This window comes from Mauremys mutica, chromosome 9 (assembly GCF_020497125.1).
Source record: "Mauremys mutica isolate MM-2020 ecotype Southern chromosome 9, ASM2049712v1, whole genome shotgun sequence".
Taxonomy (NCBI): Eukaryota; Metazoa; Chordata; order Testudines; family Geoemydidae; genus Mauremys; species Mauremys mutica.
In genome coordinates, this window is record NC_059080.1 from 60,352,298 (window position 1) to 60,369,825 (window position 17,528).

At 43.2% G+C, this 17,528-nt stretch overlaps 2 protein-coding genes across 9 annotated transcripts in view; one reads left to right on the forward strand and one right to left on the reverse strand.

Annotated features, from left to right (window-relative positions):
- Window positions 1-1,867: 1,867 nt before the first annotated feature.
- On the reverse strand, window positions 1,868-7,208 carry DUSP28 (dual specificity phosphatase 28). Of its 4 annotated transcripts, none has more exons than XM_045030294.1 (4): window positions 7,052-7,208; window positions 4,443-4,567; window positions 3,781-4,015; window positions 1,868-2,592 (listed from the first exon to the last, which is right to left on the reverse strand). In XM_045030294.1, exons 2-4 carry the CDS (start codon window positions 4,451-4,453, stop codon window positions 2,461-2,463), a joined length of 378 nt encoding a protein of 125 aa, XP_044886229.1. In that variant the 5' UTR covers window positions 4,454-4,567; window positions 7,052-7,208; the 3' UTR covers window positions 1,868-2,460. The 4 variants fall into 4 exon arrangements, with proteins under 4 accessions (XP_044886229.1, XP_044886230.1, XP_044886231.1 ...); XM_045030295.1 differs by lacking the exon at window positions 7,052-7,208 and adding an exon at window positions 5,818-6,175; XM_045030296.1 differs by lacking the exon at window positions 7,052-7,208 and adding an exon at window positions 4,801-5,514.
- ANKMY1 (ankyrin repeat and MYND domain containing 1) overlaps window positions 6,151-17,528 on the forward strand; it is a 66,974-nt gene continuing 55,596 nt past the window's right edge. For 3 of the 5 annotated variants that reach the window (XM_045030288.1, XM_045030287.1, XM_045030292.1), the window contains exons 1-2: window positions 8,355-8,552; window positions 9,865-10,162. In XM_045030288.1, the coding sequence (XP_044886223.1) occupies window positions 8,530-8,552; window positions 9,865-10,162 (321 nt within the window). In that variant the 5' untranslated portion in view covers window positions 8,355-8,529. Of the gene's footprint in view, window positions 6,320-8,354; window positions 8,553-9,864; window positions 10,163-17,528 lie in introns of those variants that run through there. The other 2 variants (XM_045030290.1, XM_045030291.1) reach the window with 2 other exon arrangements.

Sequence of the window (17,528 nt, forward strand, 5' to 3'; positions counted from 1 at the left end):
GACATGCTGCAACTAATCATAGCCTAATAAAACTAGTGTTGTAAAATGTACTGTAATTTTATTAATACTTTGGCTTCTTATTTTTTTTAAATGTTTTAGCTTTTAAGAGTAAATAAGAATTAACCCTTGAGTGATTTGCAGTTCTTAATTAAAATTGTTATAGACAGTATTAATGAAACATTAATTTTATTATGTTTGCACTTAAAGACATATTATTGATATTCACATTATGTCTAGTACAGAGGTTCTCAAAATGGGAGGCGCACCCACCTGGGGTGTTTGGAATGTATTTGGGGTGGGGTGAGAGGCTTTAGGGGGAAAAAAAACTTACTGTGCACTTTTTACCCACAGCGATGACTAACTAGCAAAGCTGATTCTTCCAGACATATTAGGTCCTCAGATGGCGCTCTGCATTTACCTGTAGGTGGCTCTGTGCATTTTGATGGATTTCTGTTAAGTTTGCATAACATTATAAAAAGTCATGGCCATCTGCACATTAATTTGTTTGCTATGACACGATGTGCACATTTAATTGTAAAAACAACGAGGAGTCCAGTGGCACCTTAAAGACTAACAGATTTATTTGGGCATAAGCTTTCCTGAGTAAAAAACCCAAAGGTGACACCGGACTCTTTGTTGTTTTTGTGGATATAGACTAACATGGCTACCTCTCTGAAATTTAATTGTAAGCATGGACCACAATTGCAGTTTTGCTTTTGCTCTTCTTATAATGGATCACTGGCTCATTCGTGCAACAGAAAACCCCCCAATTCAAGTGAAAAACAAAGAAGCCAAAATTGATTCAAGTGAAGCACTGCTGCCACGTACATTGGTATAGGTACTTGTGTGGCATGGGTGGGGGTGGGGGAGGGGTCACATAAACTACTATAGACACAAAGAAGGGGGGCGCACGATCAAATAAGTTTGAGAGTCACTGGTCTAGTATGTGGGATTTGTAGTGGAACTTTAAAAAAAAAAAATTGCAGAACACAACACACTAAAATCCTTGTCCAGTGGATGGCAAATATACAAATGGAATAATATACAAGGAATACTGCAAACAGTCAGGAATGGAGAAGCCATCTGATAAAGGGATGCATTATCTATCTGATGCCTTATTCCCAAATCATTGATTATTTTGTTACTTATTGTTTTGTGGATTAAAAAGAAATCCATTTACAATTGAAACCTGAAAAAAACCATTGTTTTAATACATTTGAAATTTTAAAAACAATTATGAAAGCTGTAAAATTGTCAATGTGAAATTTCATTTAAATGATTAAATTTAAATGTAGCCTGAGTTGTAAATTCTATCTGTCCAATGTACTCAGATAACATATTTCCTATGAAATTGTATAAGGGCTCTTAGCAGAAACATTGTTTTGTATGTGTGATATAGCATGTTCTTTTATACTCTGGTGATCTATTCAGTAAGTCAGTTTGGGGACTGTTAAATCTCGTTTGGCTTAGTAAATGGTAATAGAATGGATGGAGATTATGTTATAATGCCAGTTTCTTTCCCTTTGTATCGTTTAATTGTTTTAATATTGTGATGGATATTTCAGTACTGCTGAAAACAAGGGAAAACTCAGCTAATTCAGGCATAGAATGAACAGTAGCTGTGTAAGCTTCCCACACAGAATTCTGCCAGTATTCAGCCTGTGGTCTGCGGTGCCCCTCTATTCTAGTTCTAGACCTACTCATCAACAAGTAGGTGAGGGTTGTCAAACTTATTTTGTGGAGAGGCCAAATTGCACTCTTAATTATTGCCCAATGGATGGGGTACAGATTCGAACTATATACTGTTCTAGGCACAGTAGTTCTCCCACTGATGTCGTTGGGAGCTTTGTACCAAGATCAAGAGTGAAAAGTTATTTATTCAGTACCCTATTGTCATATGTAGCATCACTCAATGGGAAAATATGCTCACCATTAGGACTGCACCACTATTTTTTCCCTTTGTTTTTCTTCCTTCCCTATCCTTTATGTTTGTCTCTCTTCCCTGTTCATTTCTCTTCCTTGCTTCACTCTGCACCTTTTTCCCTGCAGCAATTTCCGTCACCTGCGGGCTGCTCTCCTACCCCAATTCCATCTGCTAAAATGATCAACAGTTAAATACTTAGAGTCTTCATTACACTTTAAAGTTAGCACCTCAGTGAGCTGAATGAGGAAATTCACACCTCGTGTCATTGTTGTAGGCTGTTTACAGGATCGTGGAAAATAATACTGCTTTGGTTACACTCTGTTCACATTTGGAAGATTATCTTTGCACCCATAAAGTTTAGAATGTTTTTAAACATCTGCTTAATCTGCAGAATCTGAATGTCATGCAAACCTCAAAAATAAATTGAGAAGGCTGGATGTTTTATGTTCTTCTAGTTGGTTTTGCAGCCCTGCTAGGCCTTTTAGAAGCAATTGTGTTTAAAACTTTGAAAAAGAAAATTTCAATGAGAATTATATTTATTTGGAAGAAATCACTTTTTCAGAAGAATGACCCAACTGATGCTGCGTCTGTAAATGTTCTTCATATCGCTGCAGCTGAGTCCAGAATCCTGTGTTGGGCTCTACTCCTGGTCTGGCAGTCTTCACAGTCTAGAAAAAGTGACAAACATTGCATGTGTAGTAGAAATTGTGCAGGAAATCAGGCAAGATATTCCTCCTCCTCTGCCCCCATGGCTTCTGAGAAAGTCGATTTTGATATTTCTATGTGGGAATAACTGTGAAATGTCCTTGTTTTGTATATTTTTTGCATATGCCAAAGAATACATGGTATCATTTTTTGAGAAATCTCATCTGTTGTATCTGGGGAAGTGAGTTTTAGTCCAGTTCTTAGTGAAGTGGCATCAACATGACAATCATCTTAATTAGTAACTTTTCTGATAGGTCTAGTAGAAAGGCCAAGGCTGAAAGCACATGTAGACTGAGCCCCACTTTGTGGGCACTCCAAATCAAAGTTGAGGCATTATTAGTAGGGCATTATTATTATCTAAGGAACTGTTTATCAGGAACAATAAATATTGTCTCTCTGCAATGTTTGGCTATTACATAGATAACATTGCTATGAAGGAGATCAGGATTAACACTGCCAAGTGATATCTGCACAGATTTGCTTGATTTTTTTCACAGAGTGGCTTTCTCTGTCTGCACCTCATTTTACATTCATTTGCCATCGATTTGCAAATGCAATCAGGAATGTTCACAGAAACAGCTAACTTTCTGCGAATATTCTGCTGTGTTTTCTTAAAGAATGTTTGACTTTGTAATTGTATTTGTTCCAGAAACCTAATTTTAAAAGCTTCCCATGTCCAGTCAGGGACCAGAAATTTAGCATGGGATTGTGTCCAATCATAACAGCTCAGATTTGGAATGCTGAATATTCTTAAACTGCTTATAAACCACAGTCCAATAATATTCACAGGATTTCAAGTGAATAAATTTGAAAATTTTCAGACAATTTGTGAATAAAATTGGAAAAGATTAAAAAAGCATGATTTACCCTGCTTTAATATATAAATAAAATGGGCTAAGGACACTAAAATGCATCTATCAAACTACATCAGATTTTGTCAGTATTATCAATAATGGCACTCATATGTGTCCAAGTTCAGTAAAGCAATTTAAATAGTTTTATCTCCAGGTGCTTATTTTTTTCAGATAGGAATGCTGTCTCCTATATTTCTTTCTTGTGGTCTTAGGAATTGGGTCATTATTCATAACATAATTTGAAATGAATTTCTTATCAAACATAAGAGGTATAACTTTTGAGCATGAGTACATTACCTCAAAGGCATCCTTGAGAGTGAGATTTTGGTGTCTCATCAGATAGGCTGTGCAGATCGCTGCAGATCTGCTGCGGCCATTTTTACAGTAAACTAAGCATTTTCCACCACTTCGTACTGTGTCCTCTATGGCATTGTTGCACTGTTCAAAATACTTATACAAGTCCTCCAAAGGGTCATCAAAAACAGGAACGCGCAGGCTTCGGATGTGGTGAAGGCCCGGGAATGGCTGCTGCCTGGAGACATTAATACAGAATGTAACTCCCTCTTGAGTGAGGAGTTCTTTGTTGCAGGCTGATCTAGAATTACTGATTAGCAAAGAGTCGGTGATCTTACAGAGCTGTAACATTGGCAACAAAGGGTGCAGTGTCACCACTGCCCTCTGACACTTTCATAGGCTGCTTTTGATGAGAAGCTTTAAGGACTGTGGCAGAAGACAAAATGATACTTAAACCCTGATTAATTGAAAGTGCAGTTTGTTTCCAGCAGCACTTTGGCTTGTTTCTGCTGTCCTGTTCCTTAGCCATCTGTGCTGTGCTATATTTATTCTACACTTACTGTACCAGAACTAAAGGATTCCTTCAGGTCCTAGTGCTATAGTGTGATAGAAACATTTGAGAAATTAAAACACGTCAGAGCCCACAGGCTTTCCTGCATGATTACCTGGGCATCATAGGCTAGGGTGGCAGTTTCCCCTCATGTACTATCACTGTCTTGTTCCTCTGCTGTATTCCAAATTTCATTGACCCCAATGCAGTGTATATTATGCCTCTCATGGTGATCAATGCCTGAAACAAAACAAATATTCTCACTTCCCTCTTTTTACATCGATAGATTCACTTCTGTCCTTTGCTCCGCATGGTTTCAGCTGCATAACATGCAACCATTGATCCATCTCCCCTTTTTCATCCTATACCCAAAATAGGTATACTAATGGACTAGCCTTGTCCATTTTATATTAGGGATCCTCCCAACTGGCTTTTGGAAAGAGCTGTTTATCAGAGACATACAACACAAATACCTGATTTCCGCGTTCATACTCCTTATCAGAAGCTTGGCCATCAAAATATGTTTTCATTTTTCATTGGACTTCCCCTATGTTAAGCAGCTCATATTCCTAAACTGAAATTTAATTTTTATATTTCAGCTTTGAATAAATTTTTCACAGGTGAGAACTCTTTTTTTGGCCTAGGCTCTATTAAGTGTTGTATAAGGTTCTGTTTTCTGCTGATTTGATTTCTTTATTCTCTTCTGAGCCTCAGCCAATTTAGATGTCAGTACCCCTACTTTAAATGAAACTTCTAATGTCTGTGAATGTTTGACAGATGATTCACTACTTTCCTTTGCAGACCTTCCTGGAACTGGAGAAAGATGCTTTTATTGTTAGGATTTGTTCTTGCAAATCTTGGGTAGTTTTGTTTCTATCTCCTATCTTAAATTCCAAAGTTTTGGGCAAAAGGATGTGTTTCACTACTCATGTAGTAACTTTTTAGTGGAAAACTTTCCCTTTCTTCTTACAGCAAATAAAGTAATATGATTTTGACTTATACCAAATGCTCTGCTCAGTAATAAAAACAATTTGATTTCTGAATGAAGTAGTTGCTAATTGTATATTGAAACTGCATCTTATATAGTAAGTCTATCTCAGATATTTACAGAATGCCTCTCACCTTGATATTTAATGCAGATCTAATGGTTTTAGATTATTACCAGTTTGCTGGTCTCTCTTCCTGATAGACTCACTATTATGGATTTCCATCATGAACTTTGACTCTGGAGATTATAGCATTTACAAAGTAATTCCAAGTGGAATGTCAGAGATTCATTTTGGGATTGTAAACTTTTATACAGTATAAAAAAGGGATTATTAATGTACAGTGTTATAAACCCAAGTACTCTTTCAAAAAGCAGGTCACCAACCTGGAACTGTTCTTACATTTGAATTGGCTCCCCACCCCACACCCTGCATTTAAAAAAAAAATCTTTCCCCCCACAAGCTCTTGTCCACAATTAAGACTGAAGGACAAATTTTACTTGCCTTACTCTTGTGAGCAATCTCCCCACCTTCAGTAGCAGTACTCTTGTAACTTAAGCAGGATTTAACTTAAATTAATTAGTAGGATTGTTTATTACTAGTTGAAAATCTAACGCTGTGAGTTCTCTTTAAAAAATATTCCATGTTAACCTAATAATATCACGCTAAGGATAGACTAAATGCATGCTGAGTAACTATGACCTCTCCTTGCTCTACTAAGGAATCATGTATGGTTTCCTAGCAACATAAGAATTTGAGGCTTTACTTTCTATTGTGCAGTTGCAAAAGAATCTGTGAGGCGGCATTGTTATCCATAGGTTCAACAGAGAGAAGCAAAAGCAGCAGGAGATACCTGTCTCTCTCTACCTGTCCTTTGTTACGTGAAGGAGAAGGTGTTACACTTTTCATTTTTTTTTCATGCCCTTTGCTCCCAAATCTTGGCCTGGAGAAGCAACGGCTATGTCTGGAATGCTTCTTAATGCCCTCCCAGAAGGTAGAGCATGGGGTGAGTGGTTTCCTGGTTTCTGAGAACCAGGAAGTTGAATGGGGGAGCAGGAGCTAAAAAGAGGGCCCCAGTTTTCTACAGATGGCACTGATAAGCCAGAGCGAGAGGCATTTGGGAATAAGCAGGGGAATAGAAAACTTTTTTATGGGGGGGTAAAGTTAAAAATAATAAAATAACAGCTGTTGAATATTGCTTCAATGAGTAGTTTTGTGCCATAATTAAATTTGTCCATCCCACTAGTAGTGTAATAAATTAACTTCTGTTCCAAACTCAGTGTTTCCTGCAATCTCTAGTTTTGAGGGAGAGAGGTAAGCTAAAGTTGTCTACGATCACCAGGGAAATGCAACTGTTGAGGAGGGATGGAAGGGACACCCGTCCAGCTGGTTGGGGAGCATTTGAGCGGTATTTGCCAATGAACTTCCTCCCTCACCGTTAGCAATGTTTGCTGCTTGCCTCAGTCTGAGTGGGTGTCACCAAACACCTTTCACCCTGCCAGAGGTAAGGCATGAAACATTTGTGCAGTGCTCTAAGAATATAAGACTAGCCATATGGGGTCAGACCAATGGTCCATTTAGCCGAGTATCCTGTCTTTTGACATGGCCAGTGTCAGAAGCTTCAGAGGGAATGAACAGAACAAGGCAATTTAGCAAGTGATCCCTCCCCCTGTTGTCCAGTCCCAGCTTCTGGAAGTCAGAGGTTTAGGGACACCCATAACTTTAAATGGTGCTGTACCTAGGACATGGATTGGGCCCAAAAGAGCTTGCAGTCTCCATGTAAACATAAACTACTCCATGGGGTTGAGAGCCTGGTGTGTCACCCAGATCTGTTACCACAGCACACGGTAGGTTTGCATAGTGCCATGTGTTGGCATGGTGCTGTACCAGGCCACGTATGCTGTAAGGAAGAGCTTTGAGGAATGTGTGACCTCTTTGCCTGAGGCCACCATCCCAGCCAGTGATGGGGAAAAAGGCGTCAGCACAGCGCTGGTGCTGGAGGCGGCATGGCCCTGAGGGCAGGCCCAAGGCATACAGCAAGAGGGGGGCAGTCAGCACTGCAGGAAGATAGAGGCCTGGCCACGGGGGGAAGAAGGGGGACAGGAAAAGGGCATGAGAGAGGCATGACCGGGGGTCAGGAGAGGGGCCTGGCCCCAGAGCAGGAGGGGAATGACCAGGGGGCAGGAGAGGGGCAGGGCTGGGGGGGCAGGAGAGGGAAATGACCAGGGGGTCAGGAGAGGGGCAGGACTCAGGGGCAGGAGAGGAGAATGAGCAGAGGGGCAGGAGAGGGGAATGAGCAGAGGGGCAGGGCTCGGGGGCAGGAGAGGGGAATGAGCAAGGGGGCAGGAGAGGGGCAGGGCTAGGGGGTCAGGAGAGGGGAATGAGCAAGGGGGGCAGGGCTGGGGGGCAGGAGAGGGAAATGACCAGGGGGACAGGAGAGGGGCAGGGCTCAGGGGCAGGAGAGGGGAATGAGCAGAGGGGCAGGGCTCGGGGGCAGGAGAGGGGAATGAGCAAGGGGGCAGGAGAGGGGCAGGGCTAGGGGGTCAGGAGAGGGGAATGAGCAAGGGGGGCAGGGCTGGGGGATAAGAGAGGGGAATGACCAGGGGGTCAGGAGAGGGGCAGGGCTCGGGGGCAGGAGAGGGGAATGAGCAGGGGGGCAGGGCTGGGGGGTAGGAAAGGGGAATGAGCAGAGGGGCAGGAGAGGGGCAGGGCTCGGGGACAGGAGAGGGGCAGAGATGGAGGGTAGGAACGGGGCCCGGCCCAGGGACGAGCCCAGGGAGGGAAGGGCCCACCCGCTTTGGCGGGCTGCCCCGCAGCAGAGAGTGACCCCCGCTCCGCACTGGGGGAGCCCCGCGCTGTAGGTCGCGCGGGCGGGCCCGGCCCCGGGCCAGCACCGGGTGGGGGCGGGGCTTGCTGGGCCGCCCCACGGAGTGAGGGGGCCAATGGCGAGCGAGGACGAGGCCAGTTTCACAAACACACCCGGGTCTCCATGGAAACCCGGACTCTGGCACAGTCCATGTGGGCTGGCGGGGAGGGGGGTTGGAGCGTGCCGTGCCGGAGGCGGTAGTAGTTCGGTGCCCGGCTCCGCGCTGGGGCTAATGCTGGACTCGCCGCTCCTCCCTGCGGTACCGCTGCGCTGCCCTCCCTAGCGCCCCCGCCCCAACAGTGGTAGGGCCCGCGGCGCCGGCCGGGTCCGCGCTGCGCTGGGACGGGCTGATGGAGCCACCTGCCGCTGCTGGGTGGGTGTCGGGGAGCTCGGGGTTTCCTGTGCCCAGCCCGGGGTCATGGCCCGCCTGTAGCTTGGGCGGAGAGCAGGGAGCGCAGAGCATGTGTGTGAGGGAGCGCACGTGTGTGGGGCGTGTGAAGTACTTGTGCGTGCCGGGGCATGGAGTGTGTGTGTGCACAAGCGTGTGTGGGAATGGGCATGTGTGTGCCTGTACTTGTGTGTGCGCAGGGACTTGGAGTGTGCGTGTGCCCACATGTGGGAACGTGCATGTGTGTCCAGGAGGGAATCCATGCATACACACCAATGTATGGCAGGGTTGGCGTGTCTGTGGGTGCGCACGTATGTGGCAGAGAATGTGTGTGCAGGCGCTTGGACTGTGTGCATACACGTGTGGGAGCACATGTTTGTGCATGGGCTTGGAGGGCATATACGCACACATGGGGAAGTGCAGTTGTGTGTAGGGATTCCAAGTGTATGTGTGTGTGCAGGGATTGGGGTGTTTGTGTATTCACAGGCATGTGGCAGAGGGTGTGCAGGAACTTGGCGTCTGTACATGCATGTGTCATGCTCCATGCATGGGTAGGGTTACCAACTTTGGTTGGATGAGTTCCCTGGAGATTTCATCACATGACATTATCTTTAATTAAAGAAGGGATCTCAAATTCAAATCACCAGGAGGGCCACATGAGCACTAGTATATTGGCACGAGGGCTGCATCACTGACAACTTTTCATATAAAGGTACAAAAGCCCCCACCCTCACCCCCTGTAGACTCCAGGACAATCCTGGAGGGTTGGCAACCATATGCATAGTGTGTTTGAAGTGCATGTGTGTTCAGGGGTGTGTATGCTTGCAAGTAGGAGGGTACCTTGGAGTGTGATGTGAAAGTGGGATTGTACATGTGAGGGTGTTGGGTATGTCAGGATGTACATGAGAGTTTGTACATGTATGTGTTGGAAGAGAGTATTCCGGTGTGTTGATGGCAGGTGTTAATGATTAATGTGTATATATCTCCTATGTTTGATTAACTCATTTATATTAACAAGGAGACCTATTCTTGTTCTATAAAATGGCCCATTATAGAGGTGCAGCCTATTTAGTCCGGACTTATGGAATAATATTTTTCCTCTGCTTTCTCTTTCCCCTCAGAGTATGCCTTGATTTTATACCATCAGTATTAGATATTTTCTAGTAAACACAGTGTGTGTTTGGAATGGTTATATTGGAGTTAGATTTATTTATTCTGTGTGAAGCAAAATAGTTGCAGCTTCATTTGGTGGTAGTCTGGGACTCTGATTTGAATTTTGTTCCCCTTCTGAGTGTAGTTTCAGGCTGATCAAAGAAGATACAGAAGATGATTATGAACAAGGTTCTAGTCTGATCCGAGAAGAAGAAACAGAAGATGATGTTGAACAAGGTTCCAATCTCTTCGTTGAAGAGGAAGAATCTCAGACTGAAGAAGATGGTGAACAGTTAGTGAAATTGACTGAAGATGACTTGAGCAGTAATAGGATCATACTCACAAGTGGCATTCAGGAATGGCCAGATGGTTCCAGTTACAAAGGGGAATTTGGATTTGATCTAAAGCTTGGTTATGGAGAATTCTCATGGGTCAATGGCGAGGTAAACTGGTTTATTCTATTTAAAATTTACATTAAGTGCATGTCTATCTGATGGCAGGTTTGATTTGAACATAACAATGTCAAGGAAGACACATTGGTAAGTTTCTCACTCTTCAAATCAATATACAAAAGTGAAATAAATAAATCTCTGCCTGCCAAATAGGATGTATATTTTTGCCTTTTACAAATGCTGCATTTATGGCACACAACACAGTATGCTGAAAGTTCAGCTAGCACTGTTCCTCACGCTAAAACTGGGAGTTCAACTAAAGTTATTAACATAAAATAGGTATGTCAGTATCTCCTATTGGCAGCCACTGTGTTGCCAAATAGTTACACAATGAAACATCAATTGCATGGGATCCAAATATCAGAAATGGTAAACTAGTTTGCATTCGCTTTGGTCCTTGTGGTTTTAATATTGGATGAAGAACTTTTAAGGTTTAAATATTAATTCAGTTTTAAGGCAGGATGAAAATTAGTTTAAAATCTGATATTCAGCCATCATTTTGTTAATGCCAATATAAGTTTGGCTAATAGTCATTTTATGTACCTGACATTACTTGTAGGCTACCATCAATGGCATTTATTCAAATATTATCTTAGTAAGAAATCAAGATTTCACTATGGTATTTCTTACTTTGAGTGCTAGCAGTTTGATCATGCCACCGTTTCAGCTTTTAGGCCTTGACTTTCATACTGTTCTTTTGCACTTTGGGCTTGAACATTTGTTCCCCTAGTTGCTCTACTGTATTCTCCTTTCACAGTACATTTTAAAAATCCAACATCTACTTCTTTGTCTTGAATTTAATATATGATGTTGGCTAGTTGAGAAGTGCCTTTTTGATATACCAGTCTGATTACTCTAAATGGGATAGAGATCATCCCACATGCTACTTTTTGCTGGAGAACTATGCTCTTAAAAGTTAATACTTCTAGTCCTTTGGGAAGTTTGCTCAAATTCATGTCTGCTATGGACAAATATTACATTGAATAAATCCGTCTTCTCTCACTGATACTGGCATTTTATACTTATCATAGAATCTCAGGGTTGGAAGGGACCTCAGGAGGTCATCTAGTCCAACCCCCTGCTCAAAGCAGGACCAAACCCAACTAAATCATCCCAGCCAGGGCTTTGTCAAGCCTGACCTTAAAAACCTCTAAGGAAGGAGATTCCACCACCTCCCTAGGTAACCCATTCCAGTTCTTCACCACCCTACCAGTGAAAAAGTTTTTCCTAATGTCCAACCTAAACCTCCCCCTCTGCAACTTGAGACCATTACTCCTTGTTCTGTCATCTTCTACCACTGAGAACAGTCTAGATCCATCCTCTTTGGAACCCCCTTTCAGGTAGTTGAAAGCAGCTATCAAATCCCCCCTCATTCTTTTCTTCTGCAGGGTAAACAATCCCAGTTCCCTCAGCCTCTCCTCATAAGTCATGTGCTCCAGCCCCCTAATCATTTTTGTTGCCCTCCGCTGGACTCTCTCCAATTTATCCACATCCTTCTTGTAGTGTGGAGCCCAAAACTGGACACAGTACTCCAAATGAGGCCTCACCAGTGCTGAATAGAGGGGAATGATCACATCCCTCGATCTGCTGGAAATGCCCCTACTTATACAACCCAAAATGCCATTAGCCTTCTTGGCAACAAGGGCACACTGTTGACTCATATTCAGCTTTTTGTCCACCGTAACCCCTAGGTCCTTTTCTGCAGAACGGCTGCCCAGCCATTCGGTCCCTAGTCTGTAGCAGTGCATGGGATTCTTCTGTCCTAAGTGCAGGACTCTGCACTTGTCCTTGTTGAACCTCATCATATTTCTTTTGGCCCAATCCTCTAATTTGTCTAGGTCCCTCTGTATCCTATCCCTACCCTCCAGCGTATCAACCACTCCTCCCAGTTTAGTGTCATCTGCAAACTTACTAAGGGTGCAGTCCACACCATCCTCCAGATCGTTAATGTGAATTAGACTTTCAAAATGTTTACTGTGCAATGGATTAGTCAAACATAATCACAAATTTACCCCTCTGTTACACAGTTGTAATATATTAGAGAGTCTACTTTTGCAAACCCATCTAGTGAAGAAATATAAGGAAACATGCTACAAATTCAAATGTTTACTTACACTTGCATCTTTCTGCTACTCTTGCTTACACCAAACTAGATAGATAGTTCCATTTTTTTTAAATAAGCAGGAGGAGGTGAAACAGGTGCTTTACTCTCATATTTATATTTTCATTGCTGGGACATTATAACAGTCAAGAGAACTCTCAATAACACACTGTTACTTCTTAGAGTGGTTCTGTGTCTCCACCTGCTGGTTAGTAATATAATCACAGTAAAAATTAAATAGGATTCAAGGTTGCAGGTAAATCAATTTGTTCTGTTACTTCTAATGTTTAGCATGGCCTCAGTCCGAGTATCTATAGATTTATCATATTAGAACAGTGGTTCTCAAACTTTTGTACTGGTGACCCCTTTCACATAACAAGCCTCTGAGTGCGACCCCCCCCCCGATAAATTAAAAACATTTTAAAATATATTCAACACTATTATAAATGCTGGAGGCAAAGCGGGGTTTGGGGTGGAGGCTGACAGCTTGTGACCCCCCATGTAATAACCTCGTGACCCTCTGAGGGGTCCTGACTCCCAGTTTGAGAACCCCTGTATTAGAAGATGATTGCATTGTTGTGGGAAGATGCCAGGTTCACTTAGTGGTACCTGCTGAATTTGTGAAACTTATTAACTCCCCTCAGATATTTACATCAGAAATTGCGATGGAGAAACAAGAACCATTTTTGTACAGCACCTAGCACAATGGGGCCCTGATCTAGGACCTGGGGCGCAGTCAGTACTGCTCTAATAAAGCAGTATTTTCTAGTTGGCTGGGACTGGGAACTAGGAACTCTAGGGGGGAAGGGGCAGGGGCAGGGCAGCCATCCATGGAGATGGCTCCTGGGTCTGTAGATCTAGGGAATCCTTTCTCCATGTGCCTTCACAGCCCCTGTAACTCTGTAGGCCCATTTCCCTGTAAGGGGAAGCCTCATCGAAAACCCTGCAAGAGCAAACATATTTTTCTAACCACCTACAGGGCTGGTCTGTCCCATAAATCAGGTAATACGTGCAAACATAAAGGTCTTGCTGTGAACTAGGGAATGGCCTGAATGCTGTAACCCGTATTTGCTTTATTTTTTCTTGCAATTTTCAATATATTTTTCCTGAAAATAATATGTAAAATCTCCATGGATGCCAACTATGGTGTAGCTTATTGTTTATTTCAAAGCTAGTGACTTCAAATCTAGTTAAGAGTGTATTCTGTTTATATCTCTTCCCTTTGTCCAATAGATCACTACATTTTTGATGCATAATTACATTTAATCATTTAGCAGAAAAATTAATTTTAGTTCCAATTCAGAGATATGCTTAGCACCTTGCAGAACCACCACTTTTGATTGAAGTAAAACTAATATACAGTAATAAGTCTAATTTTAATGAAAATTTGCAAGCAGATAGATCCTGGATTGGAGTGGGGAACTCGCCTTGTTTGAACAATATCTCTTATGTTCCATTTTTATTAATGTTAGTAATTCTCAATATGTTTCTGTTGCACTCATTGATCAGGTGAGCTGTTCTCTTGCTAATTTAATCACTGTAATTTCCCGTGGATGTAGCCTAGTGGAGGATGTGTCTATCTGCCTTATATTATAAAAGTGATGTATTCATACCCTCTGAAAACATAAAAATTAACATTTCTCTCTCCTTTTTTCTGTGAATATACTGAACATTATCATGGAACTGTTGGAGTTTCTATGTAGTTAGCCATAACTTGCTATTTATAAGATGGACTTTGATCCTGTTAAATTAGATGTGAAAAAGATTTCTTGAGAAATTCCTCATATATGTAGAGTTGCCAATTTTCTAATCACACTAAACTGAACACCCTTGCCCCAACTCCTGCCCCGCCCTCCCTGAGGCCCTGCTCCTGCCCCGCCCCTTCTCTGAGGCTCCACTCCCAGTCACTCCACTCCCGGTCACTCCATTCCCCGCCTCCTCCCCGTCGCTCGCTCTCCCCCACCTTCACTCACTTTCACTGGGCTGGGGCAGGGAGTTGGGGTGCGGGAGGGGATGAGAGCTCTGGCTGGGGGTGGGGCCACAAATGAGAGGTTCAGGATGTAGGCAAAGGCTCTGAGGTGGGGCAGGTGGTTAGGGTGCAGGAGGGGGTGAGGGCTCTGGCTGAGGGTGCAGGCTTTGGAGTGCGGCCGGTGATGAGGAGTTTGGTGTGCAGGAGGGGGCTGGGGCTGGCGCTGGTGGGTTCAGAGTGTGGGAGGGGGCTCAGGGCTGGGGCAGGGAGTTGGGTTGCAGGAGGGGGCGTGGAGTACGGGCTCCGGGGGTGGGGGGAATTTGGGTATGGGAGGGGGTGGGGGGGAGAGGGGTGTGGGCTCTGGGTGGCGCTTACCTCAGGTGGCTCCCGGAAGCAGCCAGCATGTCCAGCTCCAAGGCAGAGGGGCTAGGGGGCTCTGTGCGCTGCTCGCGCCCACAGGCGCCATCCTTTCAGCTCCCATTGGCAGCTCCTGCACCTAGGAGCTGGACATGCAGACCACTTCCGGGAGCTGCATGGAGCCAGGGCAGGCTAACTTAGAAATTATTAGAAATCCCCAGACCTGAAGAAGAGCTCTCTGTAAACTTGAAAGATTGTCTCTCTCACCAATAGAAGTTGGTCCATTAAAAGATATTACCTCACCCACTTCGGTGTCGTCTCTCCAAGAAATTGTGAGAATTCTTGCACTAGTTGTCTTGGAGATCAGAGTATTTGATAAATCAGTGTTTTCAGGTTTTGCTGTATATGAATTAAATTAAAACTGTTAGGTTGATGACACTTCACTCCTGGGCTGTGGCCAATGCCGAGTCACTAGAAGGCTTTGGTACCTTTCTATACCATATCTGTGTGATCTTTTGAAGCACTAACAGGAAAGTAAATTTATTTTCCTTTGAGACATTGGGCTATAAAAACTGCAGTGGCAATATGTTGCTTTAAGGAAAGAAATGTAATTTAGTAAGAACAGTTCAATACCATCTTTCCTCTTTCCTCCAGGCACGTAGCAAAGATATTGTTTAATATGAGACCCCCATCCAAGTCTTAGTTGCTGCCATCTGTATTTCTTTCCACTGGCCATAAATGTACGAAGTGAAGCCTTCCCAAAGGGCTTGGGCCCTTTTTAGAGGAATGAATTTGAGAACATTGACCTACCTATTAACACCTTCTCTGGAACAAGGAGAGTAAAGAATGAAATCAGAGTTAATTGTTTTCTCTTATGTTCTCTCTAAGTGACCTTGGCTTTCCAGGTCCCCTGCAGATGCTCCGTTGCCTCTGGCCATTCAGAGCTCTTTTCCATCCATGCTCTTGGCAGACTCCCTGTGCTGCTCCTTCCCTGGTTTCTCTCGGACACTTCTTGTGCTTCACTGGGTCACTCCATTTTGTCAGTCTTAGATGCTTGTTTTCCCGTGGGCTGTTCACTTGCTGTCTGCTGAGGTATTTCACTCTTAGCCTTGCACGGTCAGTCCCATACTCTGCTTTTTTGGGGGGTCCTTGGGCTGGGTCTCACCTCCTGATTGGCCTAGGGATACACACTGGTTAGCACTGAATTTCACCTTTGTTTCTCTATTGTTCCGTAGGCTGTGTTTCAGCTGCATCCCTAGCTCTTAGCCTTTTTCTCAACTCTCTTCTTTTCACTGTTCCTTTCTCTGTACAGTTGAATGCCTTCTGTAGGATTAACCACCGCAGCACAACAGAATCACTTTCACTATCTCCAGCAGAGGTAACCCAAGCCCCCTACCCCCAAATCTGCTTCTCATTTCTCCTTTTCCTGCAGATGCTACTGTCCAAAGCAGTTTTGTGCCTGGACCCTACCTCTCTCTGATCATAGTGCAATTAGTTCTGCAGGCCTGAAAGGTTTAGTTCTTGAACATGGGGCTTTATCTGTGCTTCCTATCAGCTCCCTTTGGACATAGTTTCATCTGTGGTAATCATGAATGTTGCCCGGTAGTTTCTTCAGCAAGGGATTCTGTCAGAACAATGTAATCAGAAACCTCCACTGGGAACTCATTACCTGGGCAGAGGGGGCATCTGAGGTGCACTCCTGAGTTCCTACAACATCCAAATGGGAATATATTTAACTCATTCTGTCTGCATTTTTCTAGACGTTCATTTAACTGGCTTCATGTCACCAGCCCTAGAAAGTGGACTTCATTCTAGTCAGATGTGGCACAGGCTTCGACAGTGCAAGCTTTTGCACATCATTCACCAATGTTTCTCACCTTGACCTGCAAGGACATTCTCAAAGAGCCCATTTGGTCCTTTGTTTTTCTTCTGAGTGCCAACAAATGTCAGTTAATGCCTGTAGTGGTGGCTCAGCATCTTTGGTGATGCAGATCTCTGTTCAGCTCCTACTGGAAGGTATCAACAGTTTGTTTCATGGAGGGTAATGGTTTTCAGTCTCTATCAGTTAAGGCCAGGACTCAAATTGGTGACCTAGACGTGAGAGGATCCATGTCAGATTCCATTACTAATCCCCAAACTATCTAGTCATTTTGTCTGATCTATAATAATTTTACTGAGGATAGTCACAGCATTGTCCACATATCAGTGGGACATTGGCAAGCCATCTGGTTCATTGATGCACCAGACATTGTAGAAACATCATATAGGGAAGAATGGTATGTTTTAAGGTGTTGAGCACCAAGTAATTTTATCCCCCAAATTACTCAGAAAAGAGAAACAAGAAATGGTAAGCCATATCTTAATGACTGTCTCTCTTAATTGTCCCTTAATGATTGTCTTTGTACTACACCTTAAGGGATGCTATGATTAAAGGTGAGCTAAATACTTAGTTATAACATTAGATAATTGGATTTAAATAGAAAACATGTACAGATTAAACCAAAGAAACAAATACAATTTTAAGCATTTAAAGAATGAACAAAAGTTTCAAGTTTCATTGGAAACTTGTGTTGAGTAACCAACAACTTCTTAAAACAATTCCCAACTCTATATGTTTTCCTTATCATTAAAAGAATTAAGATTTTTAGAGTGTTTATCAAAGGAATTGGGTTAAAAAAGAATAATTCTAGAGTTCTTTAAATGGTGTGTGTGTGTGTGTGTGTATGAGAAATCTTAGGTTTTCCTCTTTGAATTGAGGACGATGAGACAAGGGGTGATAAAGAGGCTTTTGACATAGTTTTGTAGTCTTGATATACAAGGTGTCACTTTTTTCTGTTAGGTCCCAGGAAAAGACATTCTTTAATAATGGGGAGGTGCCTGGTCTTTGAGAAGACATTTCTAGTGGTTTTTAACTTTAAACCAAATGTCTC